The 25,372-nt window shown below is 42.9% G+C and overlaps 1 protein-coding gene across 9 annotated transcripts in view; it reads right to left on the reverse strand.

The window, feature by feature from the left end:
* The window catches only part of gabbr1b (gamma-aminobutyric acid (GABA) B receptor, 1b), a 122,533-nt gene that overhangs the window by 72,048 nt on the left and 25,113 nt on the right, over positions 1 to 25,372 (reverse strand). Inside the window, exon 2 of one of the 9 annotated variants that reach the window (XM_037092430.1) lies at positions 2,084 to 2,175. The exons of 7 other annotated variants lie outside the window; for them this stretch is intronic. In XM_037092430.1, the coding sequence (XP_036948325.1) occupies positions 2,084 to 2,175 (92 nt within the window). Of the gene's footprint in view, positions 1 to 2,083; positions 2,176 to 13,146; positions 13,211 to 25,372 lie in introns of those variants that run through there. One more of the 9 variants, XM_037092431.1, reaches the window with a different exon arrangement.

The raw sequence follows: 25,372 nt of genomic DNA on the forward strand, positions 1-25,372 counted from the left end.
CATTCGTTCATTCATTCATTCCAACTCAATCATTCAGGGACCAGAGCTAGATGAACACACTGTGGGACCACAGAGGACAAACCTCTTAAGTGCCCCTCATCTCTCTCTTTCTGCCCTCTCTCTCTCTCTACCTTCTCAATCTATCCTCTCTCTCTCTCTCTCTCTCTCTCTCTCTCTCCCTCCTTCCCTCCCTCCCTGCAGAGCTGCTCTGAGAGAGCAGGTGTTTGGCCCCACGTCTCCATCAGCACAGGGCTCCTTCAGTCAGGAAATGGAAGAGGGGCCTGCAGCTACCCCTGCACGGAGGTTGGCGGCAGGTCCGGAAGGTTAACAGGAAGAAGAAAAGCTAAAAGTCGAATCTGCTGCGTCTTTATGCTATTAGCGTGCTGGTCCTACCTGTGATCTTTAGTCCTCATGGATGGATTAAACAAAACAGTTTACAACCAGGACGTGAAGCAGATCATTATGAGCAGATGATCACAAGTGAACCGTCACGTTCCACTTAGAAATTTCTGTTGTGTTCTCTCTGTAGTGTTCAGCAATCCTAAATAACATGATCTGCTACTAAGCCGTTCCCCTCTGCCTCTGATCTGCTGTCATGTCTCTGCCACAGTAGGCTAAGCATCCCTGTCGTACAGAATCCATCGGCATCCACTGATTAAAAACGTTGTTTTAAAATGGTGTACAATGCCAACACATTTGTTGCAGCCAGCTGCATTTGTTGTTATTTAGTTTTTTCCCAGAACCCCCTGCAGACAGTGCCACCGCAGCCAAAATAGACTTCCCTCATTTAAATGAATGGGAGGACCTGAATTTTCTCCGCATCACCTGATTTGATCTGAATATAGCCTAAGACGTTGGGAGATCTCAAGTGGAGGGTGTCACACGGTGCTGTCAGCCAATTTGCTAAGGTGGATCATAATGCAGACGAAGGCTGTGTGTTCTGTAACGTGCCTGAGTCCGTACATCATGTGTTTGTTCATTGTCATCAGATATTATCTTTATTGTCTTTACTCTGCTGTCTGTGGCAAGATGGGAGTGGGTTTCCCTGAGGGGCTTCATATACTGAGGCCCAGCTATTCTGGCAGGACCAAGGACAAAAATGTTCTAATGTCTTTTTGTTTGGCCAGGCTAAACTGCTACTTGGCTCACAAAGCCCGACGGGTTGCAGGGTTCAGGGCTGATGGACCCTGAGTTACTGTTTAAGGGGCTGTTCTTTGCGCGCCTCAGTGCTGAATATGAGAATAATGAACCATTAAGTAGAGAGAAGAAGTCATCCTGAAATGGTGTTTAAGTTCACTTGCAAAAAGTATCTCCATTGCAAAGTTTTTAAAGGCAAAGTGAGCAATTCTGAAGACAGGTTACTGTTAGCAATACCATCCAATGTGAAACCACATCTCGCAGTCTCTGTCACTGGATGATCAGTTGGCACCACCAAATGTCCAGGAAAAGGCTGCGAGTGACCTTGTAAAACCGCCAGAGTGTCATTAAGTCAAAGAAACGCAGCGCAGCCACAAAAGACACTCATGCTGAGAGTCATTAAAACAAATGAGAATTAATGTCCAATTGTCCAAAAAGTGCAGTGATACTACTGTGGTATCAGTATTTTTTGTGTATCACTGTTACGACATGTTACTTTTTGTAATAAAAGTGTATTTATTAGAATTTTGCCAAACTGCTATTTCCAAGGTCAAGAGTGATCCTTAACATGCTGTGATAGCCCGGAGCTACGGACTTTTGTTTTATGTCAGACCCCTCCCATCTTTCCACTAGATCTATATAGGCGAATCATACATCATCCTGCATCCCACTCTTCTTCATTACTCTCTTTTGCAGGGAGTGGCGGTGACTAACGCGTGTGTGTGTGCGCGTGTGTGTGTGTGTAAATGAGAGAGGGAGAGCGTGTATCTTTAATAATGTATCAGCACAGTGATAGGCCGACACTGATCCCTCTCCCTTCATCCTCATTATTTTCTTCATTCTTCCTCTCAGTTCCATCCTCTGCTCTTGTTTCCTCATATCTGGCGTGGCAGCGTAATGTTTATCTCCCTCCAGCCCGCTTGTGTTTCCAGGCATAGCTCTCTACCTGAGCAGCACTCATTTTCCTCGGTGTAGGTTGATATGTATCTCGCCGTGCCTCCTCCTATCTGTTTCGCTATCTCTCTGGGATTATCCACGCTGCAAGAGAAGAGAGGCACGTATCTCTGTCACATCCCTCAGCTCCAGCTTATTCCTATCCACAAACTGTGCTGTCATCTACTGTACTGTCAGAGCAGACAGCTCCACACACACACACACACACACACACACACACGCGCAACTTGTTAAACGGTTTCCATGGACATGAAACTGGGTAGACTAAGCAGTGCCGTTATACATCCCGATCCGTTGGCAGTGTTTTCCGCTTCAATAAATTTGAGTAACACTTTGAGCGGAGCTGATAAGTGATTCCCTGGCTTTATAAATAATGGGCTACACTCACGATGAAGTGGGTAAAAGCAGAGCTGATGGTGTTCACTGAATATAATTAAAGAGCTTTGTAGAGTTCTCTATTCTAGTCATGTTCCACATCTTCGGTGATGCAAGAGTCAAGGTCATTCATGTGCCATAAACTGTGCAGAGTATGATCTGCGAGAGACGGGAGCATGTTTGCATACAGGGCCGAAGTAACCTGTTCAGGCACCGCAGGGCAAAACTGAACTTTGAGTGCTTATTCAAAACATCATGCAACAAAGACCATGCTACCACATTTATACTTTTTGTTTTATAATGGTCCAGTATCCCTTCAAATTGCATTGATACTGGTAGGGCATGATTTACATTCATGGCTAATGCAGGAATTGGGGGTTTGGTTGGTGAATGATTTACCCATCCAATTACTGGACATGGCACATCACAGCAGGCCTTTTCATATGTGCTAAGGGCTACTTTGCTAAAAAGGAATCTAACAGTTCATTTGACATTTTTACCTCTGCCAAGGAGGTTATGTTTCATGCGTGTCTGTTGGTTGGTTGGTTGGTTGGTATAACAGCAGGATTACGCACAATTGGACACACTTCAATGATACTTGGAACCCACTAAAAAGGGTGTTTTTCAACATTATCAATACCATCTCAGGGAACAATGCATTGACCTTGATGAAAAGAATCAAGCTTACGTAGGTCGCTGGCATTTATGAGTGAGTACAATTTTATTCAGAACCCCAAACAATTCCGGATCAGGCTAATTGAAACTGTCTTTATTTGATATTGGATTAGACTTGATTGAATTAAAGGGGACTGTAGCCCTTTGGTGGAGGAACGCAATCTACTGAGTGCCTAAGCATACCACAGCTGTCAATAAATGGTAAATTGATTTGCATTTGTCGAGCGCTTTTCCAGTCTACTGACCGCTGAAAGGCCTTTGCTGCCATGCGAGCTGCCGGCCTGCTCATCAGGATCAATTAAGGGTTAAGTATCTTGGTCAAGAATACGTCGATATGAAGCTGGGGGAGCCTGGGGGAATCAAACCAGCAACCTTACGATTACTGCCATGACCACGACCACCACAAGTCCCGAACACTAAACCATACAGTATCTGCCAGATATTGTAACCCATCCTCATTGGAAAAAACATGTAGGTTGACTGTGTAAGCAGCTTATTACAACCCACATTTAGGTTTCTTGTTATACAGTGACCTCTAGCAGCTATAGTAATTACTACAACTACAAAGGAGGGAGTGAGGAGATGAAGTATAAAGAGTAAAAAGTCAGTACAGGGAGGGGTTTGGAGGTAGATGGTTAGGTTAAACAAGTATTTGGCTTTTCATTCAGACTGCTGTTTGTGTCCAGTGTCCAAACCAAAGACCAAACCAAACCGAAAGTCAACAGTGAGTTCTTTTACCTTGCTAACACCTTAAAATTACATCATGGATATAATGTACACTATGCACATAACATAAGTATGATTGTAACTGAAATTACAGAACTAAGCTATTTATTTTAAGGCACACCGCGAGGATTTCTTAAACTTAACTTTGAGTTTACGACAAAGGTCCCGGTAAACCTGTCGCTGATATGCTGCAATAGTCATGTTTTGGAAATGGTGATATACAGTGTGTCATTTTAGGAGGCTCTGGCAATCAAATTATTCATTCATTGAAGGATGAGGATGTGTTGGATAATGCAGAAAGAATTGATTCCGAAAAACATTGCATTGAATGTAATGTGGTGTTTTGCTGAATTGTCAAACATAAAAAGGAACCATTAAAAGATCATGCAGTATTTGTATGTTTGCAGTGTGCATTAGGTCAACTGGAACCATGAACGTAATTTCTAGGAGAAAGGTTTACACTTTTGGATTAAAGCCATTTCATCAAATTAAGTATAAAGGCATTTATATTTGCTCTTTATATTACACAGGCAAATATAGTACTTGTGACTCTGAAAGCCTACGTTACTGATTACTTGTCAGATTACAATTTTCCCCCCTTTCCTAACCAGAGAAAACCATGTATCTGCAGATGTGTTGATGTTAAATATTTGATTAAACATCACCAATGTCCGATAAACTGAAACTTCTAAGTTTTCCTTCATGTGCTGAGAAAGCTGTCCTTGTTGAGCTAAATAATCTATTTAAAACTCTTCTGACACCATGAAAAGTTCATTTTTACATGCTATGATTTACTGCAGGATTTTACTAGTGGACTTCGTAGTGGAGTATTTTCAGTGTGGTAGTGGTATTTTTATGGAAGTAAAGGATCCACAAACCTCTTCCACCACTACAAGTCATTGTCTGCAAACCTTGCAGGTCTGGGCCTTAAAGCATTGCTCACTTTGCCAGCCTTGTTTAATGGTATATTAATCAATACCATAGGAGAGGGTTGAATTTGACAGTATAGTCTTTTTTGCCTCTTGATGAGTGTAAAACTGACAGTGATCCCTTGCATGAATTTTATTGAAAACTCTAGTGACATTTTGAACAAAAAGGAACTGTCAGGCCCAGTTTTGTTAGGTAGAGCGCTGGATCAAACAGAAAGCCGCTGCGATGATTCATCTTCTTCCCCTTCTCTCTGTTACTCCTTTCCTTTGTTTCGCCTCTTCCTCTGTCTTCTCCTTGCTGTCTGTATTTCCGCCTTCTCCCTTTCACTAGCCAAGTTTTACAATTCTATATTTGCCCGAGCACTAAAGGCCTGCGGGGTAGCTTCAAAACAACATCACATGTGACATGCTACCATTACACACACTGCTGCTGTGCTCCACATTCCTCTCGGTACAGCTGCATAAAGCTACGGGCTTATCTGTGTACCAAAACATGCACAGTGTTTATGCATGACTGCCCTTGGTAATGTCAGTCAAGACCAGGTCCAAAGAAAGCAAAGGCAAGAGTGAAGTCCGGACAAACGCAGAATTTAGCAGAGTATAGCTTTTTCTGTGTTTTTTTTTCTCTTAACCAGGGTGGTGATGTGTGTGTGTGATAGCCATGACCAGTTCTATGCGATGTCGATCACCAGCTCCACTGACAGGTGTGTGTGTGTGTGTGTATGTGTGTGTGTGTCTTTGCCCACTTCTTTCTAAAATCAACTTTCACCTCCTTGGTTCTACTGAAACTGAGCGGCGGATTGTTCTCCGTGCACCACTCTGCAAGACTGTTGCTTTCCTGCTGATATGAATCGTGTGTACAGTGTGAACAGGAGGGGGCTCAGCACTTAGCCCTGGGGGGCTCCTCACTAATGTAGAAGAGTCGGGATTGCCATCTAGAATTCTCTGGGGTACTCCCTTAGCCTCATATGTTCACACACAGACTCTGCATTATCACGGCAGCAAAGGCTCGCCTGTTCTCTGCCTCTGTTTGTTCACACTGAACCAAGCAGCTCCAGCATAAAGCCGCACCAGTGTGTCAGTTCATACGGAATGCCAGTGTTGCAGATCCAAAAGAGGCGTGATGGTACACATGATAGTAATGTCTGTGTGTTTTTTTTCATCTTGTTTCCCCCGGTGTCCCACTGTAAATGTAAACATGTGCCCGCTGACAGTTTATAATCATATGGATGCTGTTATAATGTGTCATGATTGAGACCCACCAAACATCCTGGAAAGTGACAAAGCAACATTTTTTTGCTCAAAATTACATTATTATATGATCCCCATCACTCTAGTGGACGCTGTTTTCTAGGGGAAAATTCACCGAAGTCTCGATCAGATGGGCTGACCGTAGTGGTGATTTTTTTCCAAGACGGTAACTACAACAACACAATAGTGGAGGGAGACAAAGGCACGTCGAGTTCAATTTTTTTGCTACTCAACAGCGGGAGCCGCCTGGCTTTCTGCCGGGGACAGATGCTATTTATCGGGACAGACAGGACGACAGAGGATTTTCTATGCATGGATGCTGTATTTTTTTTTCCTCGCGTAAGTTGCCAAATACACAACAAGTTACAACATTACTGTTTTTTGGACCTGTAATGTTGCTTTGTGGGTCATTTCTCTTTATTTTGATGAATGACATATCTGTTTAGCGGTCAGACTGTGAACACCGTCCAATCAACATGCCCACGCTCCGCATCAGAGCCACAGTGAAACTGTCCCCCCTCTCCCCAACTGTAACTTTCACACAGGGTACGATGTAGAGAGTCGGTGCATGACTCCCGCACTCAAAGGGCAGTGTGGATGGGGCTCGTGTTGAAAGCTGAGCTGAAGTCAACAAACAGCATCCTGATGTAGCTGTTCTTATTCTCCAGGTGAGTGAAAGGCATCCTCTGTGGATCTGTTGGTTCTGAAAGCATACTGAGGAGGCTCCGGGGCTCCGGCGGGGGTGTCTTGGATGTGCTGAAGAAGCAGTTTCTCAAAGCACATCATCACAGCGGGGGGTGAGAGCCACAGGGCGGTAGTTGTTAAGACTAGACACGGCAGATGTTCTAGGTACAGGGACGACGGTGGCTGTCTTAAGGCAGGAGGGAACAGTCTCCTGTGAGAGTGAGATGTTAAAATGTCAGTAATAACATGAGCTAGCTGACTGGTGAATGTTTTAAGACATGGAAAGCAAGATTTCTCTCACATCCACTGTGGTTACTGACAGTGGTCCCCCCACCCCGAGGCATGTAGACTTGTGAGAGACCAAAGACTGTGCAAAATGGACAGTGACAGAACAACTAAGTTGATAGACATTATTTTGTTGACTTGTATGCAGGTTTTCCTGTTTCCCTAATGAGGTATCTCTTGAGGTCCTGCTGATTCTGTTAGGGCAGCAACAACTAACAACTGTTAGGGCAGTGAATAAGAGCAGTTACGCAAGGTAACTGGAAGCCACTGACAAACAGTGTCATCTTACTGACAGAGCTGGTAGAGCAGAAATACCTCATACGGGTCATTCTGGAAGGCAACAACCTATTTGTCATTAAAGAGGGCTTGCTGGTAAGATATGCAATATCTGCCTATTTGACCGAAGGCGATATCTCCACACAAACACACGTTGGAAGTCATTATCAGCATAAGATTTGGGATCTTTTCCACCCTCCTCCACCCACGAATCAGTCAATGACTCTGATTCAGCTCAAGCACCGATTTGATTGAGGTTATTGTGATGAAATTGCAACACAAACTAAAATGGCTCTCCTTGTGCCGCGCGGAGGAGCAATCTCTCCCCGCCGTCTGTCAAAACCGAGTCCCGTCAGGGTTGGCTGCTTGAGATCACATTGGTATGCAGCTTTCGGCAGTGCTCCGGTGAAGAATGTCAGCCACGGTGATGACAGCACAAAGCCAAAATAAAGCTGCTGGGAGAACAGTGCTTACAGCTTGAGCCCAGTGCTGCAGCATACAGGTCAGTAATTGGGTTTGCAGAGGGCTCTGGTTGTGCAGGGGTAAACTTGTGGCCAACTAATGGAAGGTGAGAGCAGGTTGTGATTCACAGTATCTCCCCCCCAGTACCTCCAATAAGGTTTCTCGGCTGCCAGCTGAACAGCCAACTACTCATTTAAGTCCAGCTGGCTACTTAATTATACTATTTTTTCATTATGATTAAATAATTGTGATTAACAACTTGTGTTACGGTGTGCGTGTGTGTACACTGTGGACAACTTGCCTCTGCTTTAAAACGATGCAAACAAACGCCAGGAGCACAGCCTCTGATCGGTCGACATACTCAACACGAGGCATCATGGGAGTGCCATCGAATGCTCAGTGGTCATTACTCGATTATTACATGTGCTTTCAGTAACCACGCGTCAAACCACACCCAGCTTCAGACTCCGCCTTCATTTTGATCTCAAACTCACACCTGGGAAGATTAATGACTGTGTCTCCTACAGTTATGGTGCCATCACATTGACAAAATGTGTTCACAGGCAGACATGTTGACTGGCAAATGACTCAGAGCAGCTTCTGTGACTGGTTCCCTCTACAGTAGGTGCCATATAACCATGATGACACACACACACACACACACACACACACACACACACACACACACACACACACACACACACACACACACACACACACACACACACACACACACACACACACACACACACACACACACACACACACACACGCATACACCACCTGCTCCTCATGTCATTAAGATCCTGATCTTGCCAGACCCATTTCTTATTGTTTTTCGTTTTTAAACACCTGTTTGCAGAATGCATAGCAATGAAGCAATATGTCTATTCGTGACTATGAAATACTAATATATATGTATGCAAAATATGATAAGGGTCATTAAAACCAGTTCCCCTTTACAGGTGCTCGAGCTGAGCCAACCATGAGTCCGTGGCATCGCTCACTCCTTTCCCTCCCATGAGGTACCGCCCTCTGAGCTGGAGCTGCATTAGATGAATTCAGCAGGTTTTCAAATAGGACCTCATCCCTCAATGTCTCTTTGATTTAAGGCCGTGACACCTTTGGGGGGGCGGGGGGGCTCAACAGTAGAGCCAGCGTCCTCGTACTATCCCCACACTCCACCATTCGAAAAAGAAAGGGTTTGCTTTCAGTCAAAGCCCCCTAAATAAAGGAGGGTTAATCATCTAATAATCATCTGGACGGCCATGGAGATGTGTTGGTGACTCGATCTGACCACTTGTAAATGATCGGATCTGATTTGAGAAACAAATCAGATTTGCCTGCTGTCTGAACATAGCCATATCGCTCATCTGATCAAATGAAGTAATATTAAGCAAGAATGGGAAGGAATGTCACCTTCGCTCGTGTCCTCAGCTCCTAAATACTGAATGTTGTATAAAGACAGGTAATGTAACACAGTTCTGAAACAGTGCCAGGAGCATTTGTGTGACATCGGGTAACCTTTCAGCACTGACTGAGAGCAGACGATCTTCGGAAGCCTGACGGTCGGTTTGGTTGTTACAACATTGTTATTCATGTTGATCAGGACAAAATCTGTGAATCTGTGTGAGTTGTTACATTAGCATGGAAAGCATTTCACATATCACTTTTGTATTTGCTTACTAAATGTATGTGTTCTCTGTAAAATAAAATAAAATAATAAAATAAAGTTTCACAATGTTTAAATATGAACCACGTGTCATTCACTCAGAGAGTCTAACATAGAACAGTCCGTCCTACAGTATGGCTGCTCTTTATTCACAGTAACTACATTGTAGCCATATCGGCATGGGACTAGTATTACCTGGGGACCTCTAGCAAATATAATGTGTAAGGAGGTCGTCTGTGATCTTAATCTTATGTGAATCTGCCTTGTCTGGAACCTGTGAACTAGCCCACCCCTCACATATTACCTGTCTTATTGCACCAAACACAGAGGTTTATGGCCTGTGGCTTATTTTCTCCTTGATCTACTGAGCTGTATGTGTGTATTTCTGCGGGTAACGCATGCAGGAAGTCGACATATAAATCAACTCTAAACTGTATCTCGTTAATGTGGCTGCTGAAGAGCACATGCTGTGCTTCTGAAATGTCTGATGTTACTCCGAGCCTGGTCGTCATATCCGTGAGCTAACGTGAGCGAATGAGTGAAACCCAGTCCTGTGTGAATAAACGACATGACACGCAAACATGCAGAGGCAACGTCTAAATCACATGAGGCCCCTGGTGACGCTAGTCCCTTATGGGAAAAAAAATGTGTGCCCATGTACGCTGTCAAATTTGTACACATAGTTTGACGTACAGAGTCTGTGGCTGACATCTGTTAATGACAATAATAATGATGGTGGCTGGGCTTTTTTCCCCCCATCTGGCAGTTTTTACACAGAGGCAAAGTGGTGTGGGTGAATGGAAGAGGAGAGATCTTTAAGTGCTTGCTTGTGCAATGGTCCTGATAGGACTCCAGGAGCTGCGGGCTACATCTGATATTCATGGGCTTTCTTGTCCCTGGCTCAGCAGTATGCCTTTAGGGTTGTTCAAAAATAAAGCGTAGGCGGGATGACAAAGAAGCGGTGTTAATCTCATTCAGGCAACGCATCCGACATTATTACTAATTTCACTGATTGTACTACACTCAGCAGTGAAGAGTCACCTGTTCTGCGTGTGGAGCTGTCAGAGCATCGCTCCTTCAGCAGCCAAAAATGCCCAGCAAGCCTCATTAACATTTCACTCCATCTGCGTCATATTAGGACCAAAAAAAAAGGGAAAAATCTGGTCTCGAGACCTCTTTTCCACCAACATTCTGCTGCTGAAGGGCACTATGGGCATCTTTGAAGGCAGGTCTTTACCAACGGCTGCAAGGCCTCGTTTGATTCTTATGGTTTGTTACAATATGCGGGTTGCCAGGTTGCATGGGGCAACATATGTGGCTGCACAGGTTGCTAGATCACTGTAGGGCAACGAGATCAGCTCAGCAGGCTCAGGCAGCAGAGGGATGTGCTGATGGAACTAAAGATCAACACTCAACTCAAGAAATATAACAGCGACAAATTTGTTTCTGACAACAAAAGCATGCCTGCATTATCAAAACACAAGTCTAAACAGTTAAAGGTGGATTTCATCACTGATGAAAGATGGCTCTTGCATAAAACTGGTGTTCCCTTTTACTGAAAACAACAACCAGACCCTGCACTGGACCAGTGAACACTCATGGACTCATGAGTCATGATTGGTGACCTAACGCAGGGTGGGCCGTGCTCGGTTTTAGACAGGAAGGCAGCTGGCTGGTGACAAGGATTTGATCAGAGTTTGGTGAGACTCCCCTCACTTGATAAAAAATAAAGAGGGGCAGCTCTCTCTTGATCTGACTGTACTCCTTTCTGTCCGCTGAAGCGCAATTACAAAATGCAGACAACAATCTACAGTTGATGCAACCAGGGTTGTTGTGCTTAATTATTAGTTAGTGTACTTATTTGTTTAAGTAACATTTACCGCATGTGCACATGCACCACATGCGGGACTGTTAGCACGTGGATCAATTATAACAGTGTAAACTTCCTCCTGACTAGTTAATGTTAGCTAGCTATGGTTTTTTTCTTGCTTTCAGGCCTGTTGCCAGGATTGTATTAATACTGAGATCATGTTTAGGCATGTTAAGAAGCAGCATTCAAAGGCAATTAGACAATCTGACAAGAGGAAGCAGCTCACTGACCCAGAAGAGACTGACTTACTCTTACATGACTTTTTTATATGATTCTTCCTATGGAGGGCAAAAAAATTATGAAAACTCACCCTTGCTGAAAATATAAACATATATTTTCCCACAGTAAAAGATAATTATTACTTAAAAAGTCATCATTTTGTGTTTGATGTTGACATTTTATCTCTTAATTTCAACAGTTTTTATCTCTTAATTTCAACAGTTTTTATCTCATAATCTCTACTTTTTGTCTTACAATTATGATTTATCTCGTAATTTTGAATTACGATGGGTACATGTTTTCATCAATCTTAGTTTTCATCTTATCCTTCCCTTTAACCGAAAAGGGCTTTCATATTCAGAACACCGTGAACCTCACGTGAACCCTGGCACAGACACTCTTGCTAGCAGACAGCAGCAGCTAGGCTGATAGTTTATTCAAAGCAGCTGCTGTGCACTGTAACATTGTCATAGTGTTTCCCGACTCTGAATATTTATGCCACTGAAAATGCACAGAACACACGGAGTGAATGACAAGACGACACTGTGCGTATCCAGCTTGTGACATATGTCACATAATGTCACGAGTTGTGCGTGCAGAGCTGTTCAGCTTTGCAGATGAGAAGATGCCAGCCTTCGTTCAAAACGTGGTAGTTCGATAGCAATACAACTGAGTAGTTTAAGCAAGTTAAGCTTCTTCATACATGGCCTCCATTCATTTGAAATGGGGATTGCTTTGTGCAAACATGAATATGCATAATATCTAACTACTGACTGCATGTTATATATAAAAAAAAGAGCATATCAATACAATCATGCATCATACTGTAACATTACACTTAAGAAGCTTATGATCAGTGTCTATAGCACGGGTTGTTATCTCCAATTGGGTGCATGCAGGTTAGTTATTCTACAGCACAATGGTACCAAACCTGCCAACTTCACAGCAATCATAACACTTCTGAACACAGTCACAGTGCCTGGCTGCTCTTTGCTGAAAAAAACTGAATAACAATCGCTGCCAAGATTATGAATCACACGGTAAATCATGCAAAATATTTTGAAATGTAACTTCCTTCTACAGTGTCCCATTCTATTCATTAAATGCAGCACAAGTTTGTCAATAGCAGGATATACTGCAATACAATGTTAATATAAAGCAAAAGCCATGTTCCACATGAAATCTGTCAACACTTCTCCACCGTCCTTAAAGAGATGAATCATTTATCAGCTGAAAGAAAAATGCCTTTTATAACTCCACCATAGAGTGCAGTGTCCAGACATGTTTCCTCAGTTCAGTTTTACAGCAAATTGCATTTATTAATACTTTTCAGGGCACAAGTGACATCAGCTCCACCTCCCCCAATGGTGAGCATTGATCTGTCGAGGGCAAAGTGAAAGCCTGAGACAACGCTCGCTGGCGTCATTGACGTCATTAGTCAGCTGATTCCTCTACAGGGTGTCAAAGATTAAAATTGTTCTCCTGTTGCAAATGTGACAATCAAGCACAGCCACTGGAGAAACATGATGGATGTGTGTGTGAGTCCCCCCGCCCCCCCCCCAGTATATAACCCCCAATCTGTTCTGTTGAACTGGAGTGTGAATGATGAGCGGCCGCTGTTTCTAACACACCTGCTGTTTAAACCAGCTGTCCCTCCAAATCCTGATCAGCTCCTTCATCTCCAGCCAACAGCGACTACTGCTCTCCTTTAATCAGATTAAACAGTCAAATAAAAGACTTTTCAACACTTTCCCCAGGATTTATTCAAGTTAGATTTAATTGTTTAAAAAAAAAAAAAAAAAAAGCGGGCAAAACCAGCCTTTTAAAAAGATTAGAAAGTAAGTAATGAGGTCATCATGTTTTTTATAGTGTTATTAATTCATTTTGATTAAAGCGAAATGCATGTGAAACATATTTCAGTAATCTATTCAGTAATAGATTACTGAAAAGCGTTACTCTTGTAGCGTGTTACCCCCAACATTGTTAACATGCAACATAATCATTCATTTGGAGTTGTGTCTCTGTCCACTGAACAAATACGGTTTCAACAGTGACAAGTTGTTGTTTTGTTTTTTTTTCTCAGTGTTTGGTTTCATACCTCCTCCTGAGGGAAGTCTCTGGTTATTAAGCTGCTAAATGCTCCACCATGTTCACCAGCTGGTCACTGACTGTGACTGCACTATTCCACTAAAAACAAACTAATTGAAAAATAAGGCTGCAAACAGCATTCAACGGTTGACTGTCCAAGCACAAAGCAAAACTATGCTTCATGAAAACCTGGCTTTTGCTTTTGTGCAGCAGCATGGACCATGGGCGCTACCAGTTATGTGACTGCCGGTGATTGTGCTTATGGTCATTATTAGAACATATAGAATGGGGGATCACAGTGAGATGTCTGTAAATGGTGAGTGATGTTTACAATGAACAGTGGCGGTGACAGTTATTTGTCACAATCTGGCTCCCAGGCAATGACAAAAACAGGATGGATAAAACAGACTACTGATGGACAAATTCTATCATTTATTATAATAAAGCAAATGAATGAACACCCATGAAAACCCTGCAATAACTTCATGTCACCCCTTTGTTAGGCCTGCACCATAACACTCCACAGAGATGAACCTTTAACTTGCTGATTGCAGCCTCCACTGCCCTGGCACTGTGGCTGGTTGAATGTAATAACAGTCAGGAGTTCATCCATGCAGTCTATTGTCTGCTGCAGGGGGAGCAGTAGCTGACCATCATCGGACTTTTCTGTACGAGGGCCACCCTCTCTGCAGGCTCAGCCTTCTGCAGCTGGTCTCCGATTAATTGGGAGCAATCCAGACACAGAATGCTCACTCTGCCCATCCTCGCAATATCCCACTTCATCATCTGCAATTATCACTTGCACAGCTTTTACTTTTCACCTCCTATTCGCTTGTTTTAGCCTAATTTCTTTGACACTCGGCCGCTTATTCTGCTCAATCTCCTCCCTTCAGCCTTTATATCCATCCTACTGTGTCGTTCGCCCTCTCACTCATCTCCATCCCCATTCCCTCCCATCCAGGTCGTGTCTCCCCTCCATTGTTCTCTCCGCTCGTTCCCATTTGAATGTAATACTGTTAATGTGATCTGCGGTGTGTCCAGAAGACATAATAATCTCTCTGGCTGTCCGTGGGCACGCAGCTGAACCTGCCCCGCTATTTCTGGCTCTTCCATTCATCATGGTTAGAGTGAGTGTTCTATCACTGAAGAGTGTTTATTTCTACGGTGGCATGTATCGCTTTGAATGCCATCTGTACTGATAGCAGCAGTCGCCGTAAAAACAGGAAGGACTGACTGTTGGTTGTCGTAAAGCTGCACTTAACAGGATCGCTGAATGTGAGCCTATTATTTGCCTTTTAATACAACATGAAATGTAGCAGGAGTTATAGAATGTCCAAAAAGTTCCAACTTTGTCTTCTCTACATCACAGAGACTGATGTCTGGACTTCAACAAGCTTTATTCTTCTCATTGTATTAAGGCTTAACGTTATGCAGAATTAAGGGCATGGCTGCTCCAACCTGCCTGTTGTGGCTTATTTCCTAGTCACTGAACCTGATGATTTGTCTGTGATTGTGGTGTTGATATCTTATGATTATAAGACAATATGAAAAAATAATACTTCTTGCTATATTGTTAATTGTACTGACGTACCGGAGGGACAGATGCCGTTCTTTTGGATTAACAAGTGACACTGGTATCTAGCAGAGAGCTGCTGGAGCTGGGAATCTCTGGAGGAGACAGCTGTAGACAGAGTACAAAGCCTCTGGAGGAACACCCAGAATCGAGGAGAGCAGTTTATTTTTTCAAACTTTTGAGATTAGAAGTGGAATTATCATCACTCTAGTCAACTCTGGCTCAACCTCTGCAGCAGCGAGCGTACAGCTGCCAAAATCCACTGTAATGCAAGCGGTACTTAGAATTTATCGCGGTCTGTCATTTTGACGGACAGGGTCGTCCTACTTTTAGATGATGCTTTCATGAGGGCAGGGAGAGAACGATGAATAGACACACCAAGTGTGGAGTCAACAACACGCAAAGCAGACTAAGATTTTCTTTTTCTTTTTCATCTTAAATGTTGTTTTGAAGCTAAGCTCTGTGACCACTCTTGAGTCCTTCTGCACCAGGAATGCGGCTGTGTCGGGGGGGTTTACTCAAGGTTATTGACAGCATTGCTTGTGAATTACTGACTTTACGAGAGCAATAACACACTGTAATTCTCTCTATTTGACTGCTGACTTCAGGGGAAATAAACTTTACCCCATGAACATACAGAGAGGAGATGGGAAACAGACGATACACTGGTGGGTAACAGAACGATCCAGAGGCTGAACGCACAGACACAAACACCCTTGCTTCCGGCTCTTGCTCACTAGGTTGCAGCAAATTTACAGTATGGCATCCCGTCTATTTTGGACGAATTCACCTGCGTTCGAAGTTTGTTTGACTAACCCGAATAAAAACAACAGAATCTCTCCACATTTGGTAGCTTCAGGCCCAGTTTTTCTCAGCAGTTTTCGCTAAAACTAGCGTGAGGGGTCTGTGGAAGAAGAGTGACATTAAGCAGCTATAGCAAGCAGCTCCCTCTGCTGGCAAACACAGGCAAAATGGACTCGATGTGTTAACTGGTAGGCTCTGCTACCGGGTTTTTCTGCCATGTAAAAAAAAAATTAAACGTTATGGTCTGTCTGTAATGCACTTGAATTATTATTACTTGCGTGATCATTTCCAAACTGAACGTCCACCGCCTGGCTGTCTCAGTTGCCTGGGCATTGGACTCGTTAGGTGAAGCGGACAGGACGGATGGCAGAGAAGCAGCAGCGGACAGCTCGCCTGCTTTCTCCACCTAACAAGCCTAGAGACACTGTTGCAGTGAAAAACAGGTCAGAAGAATGAGTCAAAAGGTCAGAGTGTTACTACAGCTCAAACATGGCTGAAACAGACATTAACGGAGAGTCTGTGTGAGCTGACATGAGTCAAGCATTGAGAACTAAACCAACCAATCGGAGGCGGAGTATGGCAGGTCTTATGAGAACTAGCTGGTCTTCTTGAGCAGTCTTGACTGTGCCTTCTGCTGTTCAAACAGAACAATACAATGCTAAGGAGACACAGGACAATGCATTCACGCTGATTTGCCTTCTTAGATCCATGGACTTTACGAGCAAAGTAGCCACATGATTGTTTGGCAGTTCCAGTCCCATAATAGTACTGTAGCATTTTTTTAAATCGTGATATCTGCTCTAAACTAACCACTGTCTACTCTATGTGGTGATGGAGAACAGAATTTTCCTTGGGGTCATAAAAGTTCTGTGACATATTCTCACATGAACTCATTGGTGACTGAGATTTTTCAACTGTTGCCAGCTCAGGGTAATGTACTCTAGCCTAATACACCATGCAGGCTGTTGTGCAGTCTAGTTATCTTTTATACACAACAGCAAATCTCACTTCCTAACGTTGTCTTTTTTTCCCGTCAAAGACCGTACCTGTTTTCCACTCCACCCAGTCAAGGCTGTAAAAATGTTCCATATTTGTCATGGCTATCTCAAACTATGGAGACTTTCTGAGATATTTCTTCCTGGGTTGATCTCTACAAGATAATAAGCTTCAATATGCTGAAGGTCTATGCCAAGGTTATAGCTTCGTCAAAACAGTGTGTCATATGAGCTACTTGGCTAAATGCGCCAGATGGATGGTGAGGTCATCGTCATGAGATGTGACTGCTAATAGTGTAGGAACAGATGTGTCAGAGGACACAGTCATGGAGGACATTTTCATGTTCTTGGTTGCAGTGTGGGCTGAAATGCCTAAGTTGAGATTCATCAAGTGGGTACCAATGTAGTGTAAAATCCTGCTGAACTCTTGTGTTAGTAGCACTATCTTGATATCTTAAAGACCCAGTCATTTAATAGCCTTAATATTGGTGAGGTTAAAACAACATATGGCTTTTTAATCTTACAAAAGACTTTTCCTGTTTGGTCATAGGGTCAAACACGCAGCAGCACCCCACTTCTGACATGTATGTTCATACTGTTGCTAATGGCCATTCATATATGTAAGTGGTGATTAATGTACCTGCTATTCAGCTAGCAAATGAGAGTGGGATTTGGCAGAGTACAGTACATCAGCTTTTCGCTCCTCCGTTTGCTGTTGGACCGCATACAGCTGATCTGGAGACTGCGGAGAGCTACATTTGAGACTTCTGAGACATTCAGGCCTACCTGGAATGTGATGTCACCTATCTCACATTAAAAGTAAAAAATAAAACTGTAAAAAGCTGGTTCTAAATAAACCTAGCTGTGAGCACACACAGTATGATGAGTTATATCATCTAATTAATTTTAAAGCTGAATTGATCAATACCCTAGCCGTTTCTCTGTGAGATGTTATGGCCTTAATAATGGAAAACAGCTACCTAATTAGACATTGAGCAGACAAGGAGCAACATGAACACTTGCTAGGAGTTGTGTTTGTGCGCACCGTATGCATCTAAGTCCAATGTTCATCCTCCTTTAAGCTCTGGGTTTGTTCTCCACCAACTCCTGAGATTGAATATATTGTAAAACATTTTAAACTATGGCATCAGTTCAGCTACATTGACAGTGAGGGGGAGTTTGTTCCACAGAACTAAAATGGTAATAGTGTGACCCCCTCTGTCTTAAGCCCAAACCAACCACCGACTTTTAAACAACATTTGGTTTTCAGATCCGAGGGGGGCTCAGAATTAGGGGGTTAACAGAACTGAGGTGAAAGCTGCGCCAGACCATGCAGGAATTGAAAGGCTATTATTAGAATGGCAAATTGAATTCTGAAAAGAACAGGGAGGCACAGATTTAGCCACACCTGGAGCAATGTGTAGCTAAAATGTAGATGGGTTTTTTTTGCACAGATATGCTCCTAATCTCTATCTATGACCATTTACATGTGTGACTAAAATTTTTAGTCTCTACCAGAAAAAAAACTGTATTGGTCTGATGTTTTTGCTCGATAATCAGCACTCAAAATCACTTTTAAAAAATGTATCTATATAGTCAAATGGTGGATTCTTATCATTTAAAAATATAGACTTTAACAGCAGATTCATTGAGAGTGATGATTCTCCTGCATTTTACAGTTATATCCTTTTATTTTGAAAAAAGGGAGAAAAAAACACTATTGATGGTAAATGTTAAGTATTTCTCACACAGTGGACTATGTTGGCTGGGCTAGAGAGAGCAAGTGAGAAAAGGAACCTTACACAGAACAACTGAGGACAAACACTGGATTTTGAAAAGAAAAAGAAAAAGCTGCTTCCTATATTTCTATAGTCAGAAAAAAGAGCTGAACTGCAAGCATGCAGATAATTCAATATGTTTCCGTTTTGTCTTAATGTCCTACTGTGATGACACAGACCTAACCTGTTACTGTGTTTTCCGGCATGTCTTTGAATGAACCAGAGAAGGAGGTCGCAGCACCGGGGCAAAACGCTCCTTTATGTGTCTTAGCAACATACACAGCTGACCTTTTTCTCACTGGGTTGACCACAGGTAGGGAGGTGGAGGCACAGTGGTAGACAATTCTTTGAAGCGCATTCTTCATTAAAAAATGCTAAAAAGCACTGACACCTGCTGGTTGAAGTCACAGCTCCATGCCTCCCTATCCAATACAGCATCAACACCATTCAAATGCCAACAGGACTCAATAACTGCTCCATTATGCTGCTTTTCACCAACACGGGGTGTTACTGATGCACTGACCTTACAATAATACAGTTACGGAAAAAAAGAAAAAAAATAGATACAATTGAAATCCATAAATGGAAGCAATGGTTCAAAGAGCTCTGGTAGACTGAAATGATACTGCTGTCAAAGCCTGATATCATGCACAACCACACAGCAGGGAGCAATAACAAGTCATCAGCCCTGTCAATGATACACTGTATTTGTTGTTGAGCAAAGGAGTCATCAGCCCAGAAATAATCATTTAAAATTCAGTTTGGCAGACTTGAAAGTGTTTACTGAGGTATTTCTTCATTATCATTGTAAAAAAGAGACCTCACTCTGCTCCCCCGGTTCAACAAGCATGACGATATGACAGTCAGCGAGCAAAAAGACCTGAGGACATTGGCCGCAAGCTTGTTGTTTGCATTACACACTACTGTCCACTGAGCTGAATAATACTACCCTGGTAGTTCTTTATTAAATATGTGTTTATAGGACAAATGTAGGTACTCTTTTTGTCTGCTTTTCAATCTGTGAACATCACTGCTTCACAATGAACTCAAGATTAATCAGAGACTTAGGGTCTCTCTCCACTTCCCCCTCTCCTCTCTTCAGTCTTCAGTCCCAATGAGTTCCACAGCTCTCATAATTCTGTCATGAATGAGTGGAGCACATACTACTTTGTCACAAAAACATTCATGAAGTTTGGTTCAGTAATTCATTTATTATAAGCCATCTGACAATGACAAATGATCGTTCATTAATCATTGTCTTATGCAGATTCATTTCATTTAAACAGAGATGACAACCGTGATGTGATGAGTGCCGTAATGTATGGTAAATGTTTCAGAGCGGGGGAACAGCAGCTCATGTTTAAAGTGTTATAAAGAAGTACAACAGATGTTATTCTGTGCTGAGGGGTGTCTGTATATTAAAAACAAAATAGATTATTATTCCACCATGACACCATCTCTCTTTACACTGATGACAGACTGGTCATGTTGAAGACGGTCCTCACATATCAGAAACATATCTAACATGGATTTCGATGTTTGTAAAGACATACACTTCTGCTAATTGATTCTGAGGTAGCATGTGCTAATGTTGTGGTGTATATATATGTATATATAAATTCATAAATAAATTAATGACGTGAGTTGAATTGTTTTTTTTTTTTTTCAATCAGCATCATTTTATTTGGCATCTTTACCATGACGTCAGTTCAGCAGACAGCAAATGCACTGTAGCCGTGCTGAATTTGAATCGGGTGGCCTAGCTAAGTTAGTATCATGCCGAAGTGGGGAAAATACAAGAAATCATACAGGAAGGAATGGGAGACCCGACCCTGAACTAAAAACCTGGATCGCACCTGTTCCAGGAGACGACTCTAAAGCCCGTTGCAAGTATAGCAACAGAAATAAGAGCTCACCTTAACGATCTGAAGGAACATGGCGCCACAAAAAAACACAAGTTCCGCTGTGTGCCGAGTGTTAAATCTTTTGCTGTACCGATGGGATCTGGTGTAGGACAAAGCACAGTCAAAGACGACCAAAAACGCCGTGAACTGAAGATTGCAACCTACGTTGCCTTCCACACTTCCATCAATGCTGTTCAGGACTTGTCAGATAAACTCCAAGAAGAGATGGGAGCGTTCAAGAGGACAGGACAAAGTGTACAGCTGTCATCTCATTTGTTCTGGCACCACATTTCAGAGAGGAGATTAAGGAAGATGTTGGTGAGTCTCTATATTCTCTCTATCCGTTAACAAGCTCCTCTGCATGTGTATGAAGTACCAATCACAGAAACACAGTTTGTGAGTACTTACCTGGGGCTTGTTGATCTTCTCAGCGCTGATGCTCAAGGTATATGAGATGCGATCGTTGCTTTCCTGAGTGAAAGTGGCCTGGACATCAAACATCTGGTGGGGATTGCTACAGATGGCGCAAGTGTTATGATCGGGAAAAAATCACTCCGTTTTCACACTGCTCAAACAGAAGCAGCCTAGTTTCCAGCTTATTTGCTGCGTTTGCCACTCACTGGATGTAGTGGCTCATAAAGCAATGCAACCTCTGAATATGTGATCAGAGAAACCTATAACTGGTTCGCACACTCAGCAAAACGCCAGAGTGACTATAACAGTGTCTACAAGGCCATCAATGACAGTGGCTGTCCTCTGAAATTCATATCCCCCAGCTCAACCCATTGGTTAGTGATCTCAGACTGCATCGAGAGAATTTTTAAACAAGAAGATGCCCTCAAGCTGCACTTCAGTTTGGTTTCAAGTGCCGAACACTGCTATGCAGCCAGGCTTTTGAATGAAATGTAAAGTGACAAATCCAACAGTCTGTACATGCACTTCTTCCGGCTCGTGTTGATGGAAATCAAAACTGTGAACAAATATTTCCAGCTGTAAACGGGAGATACGCTGGGTGTTTTCAGGGATCTTGACAGGCTGTACATGTCGACAATGGGGAGAGTTGTGAAGTCCAGCATGCTGCACATGAACAACGACAGTCGTCTCAGGGAACTTGACCTGCCTCTACCTCTCACACCAGGACGCGGACCTGGGCTTCTCATTCCAACAGCAGCTGGAAGCCAGCACATTAGCACCGGAGCTGAAGGATACAATTTCCACGCGCTGTTTTGATTTTCTAAAAAAGAAAGTGATCTGGCCATTGACGCCTTTTGGCTGGAAGTTGAGGCATTCCAAGATGCTGGAGGAAACCAGTGTTTCAAAGATTTAGCACTGGGTGTCATCAGATTGCTCACTCTGCCAATATCAAATGCCCACGTTGAGAGAGCGTTTTCCCAGGTGACTCTGCTGAAGGATGACTCCAGAAATCGCATGGGATTACAGCTCCTTTCCAGCCTCATGGATGTGTGCTCTAGCCTGAGCAAAATCGTACTGACGTCTGCCACTTTCAAACCTCCCCGACAGTTGCTGGGGAGATTTGATTCGTCCATGTATTAGCCAGCTGACCTGGCTTCCAGTGACTGTAAAAAGTTAAAGTTCTCAACATTGTTCTAGTTAATCGAAAGACACTTGTTAACGTGGCTCCGTCTGTTCTTTAAAGATGCCCACTTAAGCCATAGAGTCCAAGCACATTGACGCCTGCTTCAACAAAAACTCTATGGACCACATTCTCCGTTTTGACCGTTTACGGTCTTTCTTCAGTCATACAAGCGTATGGTAAGCACGTTAAAGGTAAAATAACAATAGTTCAAAGAACGGTCAAAAACTAGTGTGCTCTCAAGGCTCCACAGCTTCAATTAAAAAATCTAACAAGCACAGGCGAGCTTGTCAACTGTGCAGCCAATCAGAGGCCAGGGCTGACTGCAGTAATTGGCAATTTGCGTAAAGGTAAGATGATATCTATGTCACCTTATCTTATTTGCACTGTGACTGATTTTGGTAACTGTAGACCACTTATTCTATGGCATTTGCTCGTTGAACTAAAAACTATTTTTTCGAGGTTTTGTGTGTTCAGGAATCTCAATCAGCTGCTGTACGGCCAGGTCGTTGTGCGTCTCTAAGCACCACAGGCGTGCAAAGCAGCGAGGAGAAAAAGAGAAAGGGGGAGGGAGAGGCGCTCTGTATGTGCATAATTTTGTTTTGTATTAAATTGTTTTGCATGTAGTCCTCATACAGGTCATTTGTGATGCAGGCATACACGCCTTGTGTACCTTTTTATGTGCAGCTGGCATTATTACTAATGTGGGCCTGGCACTAGGATACCAGAGGTTCATTTTGCCATTTGTGTAGCCTATGGTTCATTTACTGCGCTATTGTTGGTTGCAATTTGCAAAAACCTACTCTATTCTGTCGAGACAAAGCCAGCTTTGTACCGACCCTCGATTTTGAAGCAGTCCGATGTCAAGTGGTTAGCGCACACACACACAAACAAGCTAACATGAACCGCCGGCATGTTGTCGTTAAAATGAAACGTAACTACTGTCTCTTCTGTTGTTCTGTAGCTGGGACAGAATACAGGCACTTATGTCGAGTTTTACAACCAACAACAGAGCAATTTGCATGTCTAACTCTGAGCAATGACATTGCGAAACACTGCGATCCTACAGCTGGACACACCGAACTTCACCTTGGGGATGGACGACCGCCTCTCGGATCACTGCGCAGAGGAGGCCGGCCTATTAAAATGACTACTTTCATTACGTAACAAAAGGAGCTGAATCTGAACAGCCTGTAGGAGTGCTGTTTTACCAGTGGGTGGGCTGCAGAGACCATGCAGGAATCATTTGCTTTTCTCATTCTGGGAGTTGGCAGGCTCAGGGGGGACTAGTTCATATATGCAGAGACCAGAGAGAACTTGTTTTTCATAATATAGGACCTTTAACCACTTTTTGAGGGCCATTCCCTGGTTGGGGACCTAGATACCTCCACTATTCCCCTCACTACCATGCCCCTGTTTCTCTCTGTTGTATGGACAAAAAGAGCTGCTGGCTGTTCATTAGGATGAGACAGGAGGACAGAGTGCCTGAGAGAAGAGAGGACTTCTTTCCTCCATTCACTGTTTCTCTTGAACTTGTCTGTTTCTGGGTTTCACTGTCCCTCCTATCATCAATATCTACCTGCATACCTGAAAATCTCTTTTTTTCCCCACTGATTGTGGCACTGACACAGTCATTCATCACTGCACATCACTGTGGAATAATCCAAGCAGGGAGACGTTCACATCTTGAGGCATTTGTAGCAGCGCTCTGACATGAAAGACAGATCTGACACTTAAACGAATAAAAAAGACGTCACAACCTGACTGTTGCTTCTGTCATACGTATTAATCTTCTTGTGTCATATATTGCTGAGGTCAGAGTCATGCTGCTGCCGACTGTTACAAGGGTGGTATTTTTTGGATTCAATGACGCCGATTTTTGGTGCAGTTTTGATAGATATAAAGGAATAATACAGAGATTGTTGCTTCCTCTATAAATATGTCACTTTGTCAGATACAAGGTATGTCAGCTATAAAAAAAAAATGGTACAATCTTACTGCAATACAAATTTCCTCTCTGCCAAATTCTAAATACATGCTAAAAGCTAGGATAAAAAAAATGTGAGTTATTTCTCAGCTGTTTCATGCCATGCTCATCACCAGCACGTGTATCTAATGTTGCAAATGTAATCATTGGTTATTCTTCTACAGTCAAACAGTCTTAAAACCATCTATATTGCTTCCTAGTGAGACAGAATTAAATACCTAATTTTTACGTCATAACTGCCAAGGAATGTATTATTCCCAGCAGCTGGCAGCTTACCCCTTGGTAATTCACATGATATTACAAACAGTATGTGCTCTACTCTGAACAAAGGCCTGTGAGGTAACCAAAGCTGAAAAACTGGCAGCGACACTACACATGACAGCTCTGTCTTAGAAGCAGCACAATATTGCCACCATGAGATAAGATAGCAGTATTGTAGGATAGGACTTGGGGATAACTACTCCTGTCCAAACTAGTGCTGTTCTTTTTGCCGATATACATACATAACACATACCTGCCACTTCCTTCATTTCATCTTCCCTTACGTCTATCTTATGTTACAGTCAATACAGAAAAAATACATTTCAAAAAGAAAAAGAGACAAAATTGCATGACACACCACATCAGCGACAAAGAACTAACGATGACTGTGGCATCAACTCGCATGAACACAATGCAAAAACCACAGCCAACAGCCTATTGCCCTGCATGTTCTGCACAATGAAAGGGAAACAATAAGCCTCTAGACTGTGATTATACAAACAACTGTCATGCTCAAGCAGCATTTTTTTAACGCCTCTCTCTCTAATATAACCACTTCTAATCGAGAATGTGTCTGATACAAAGTTCAAAGAAGCACTGGTGCAGAAGCACAGATGAGAAATCCCATTAAATGAGCGAAATCATGGACACTGTAGTGACAGGCTCAAGGGGCTTTACCTTTCTTTTTCCATGTCTACTCTTGTGCACTGATTACCTTAGCTGTGCACCCAATCAGACTCATTTATCCCACCGACAGCCTCCACTGCCAGTTCTACATGCTCAAATGGCCAAAAAGTCACTGACAAGGGCTGATTTGTGCCAATGGTGTCGACACACTCCAACAACCACAGATTTTCACCGATAGCCCTGAGG

Source organism: Acanthopagrus latus, chromosome 3 (assembly GCF_904848185.1).
Source record: "Acanthopagrus latus isolate v.2019 chromosome 3, fAcaLat1.1, whole genome shotgun sequence".
In the NCBI taxonomy this organism is placed as follows: Eukaryota; Metazoa; Chordata; class Actinopteri; order Spariformes; family Sparidae; genus Acanthopagrus; species Acanthopagrus latus.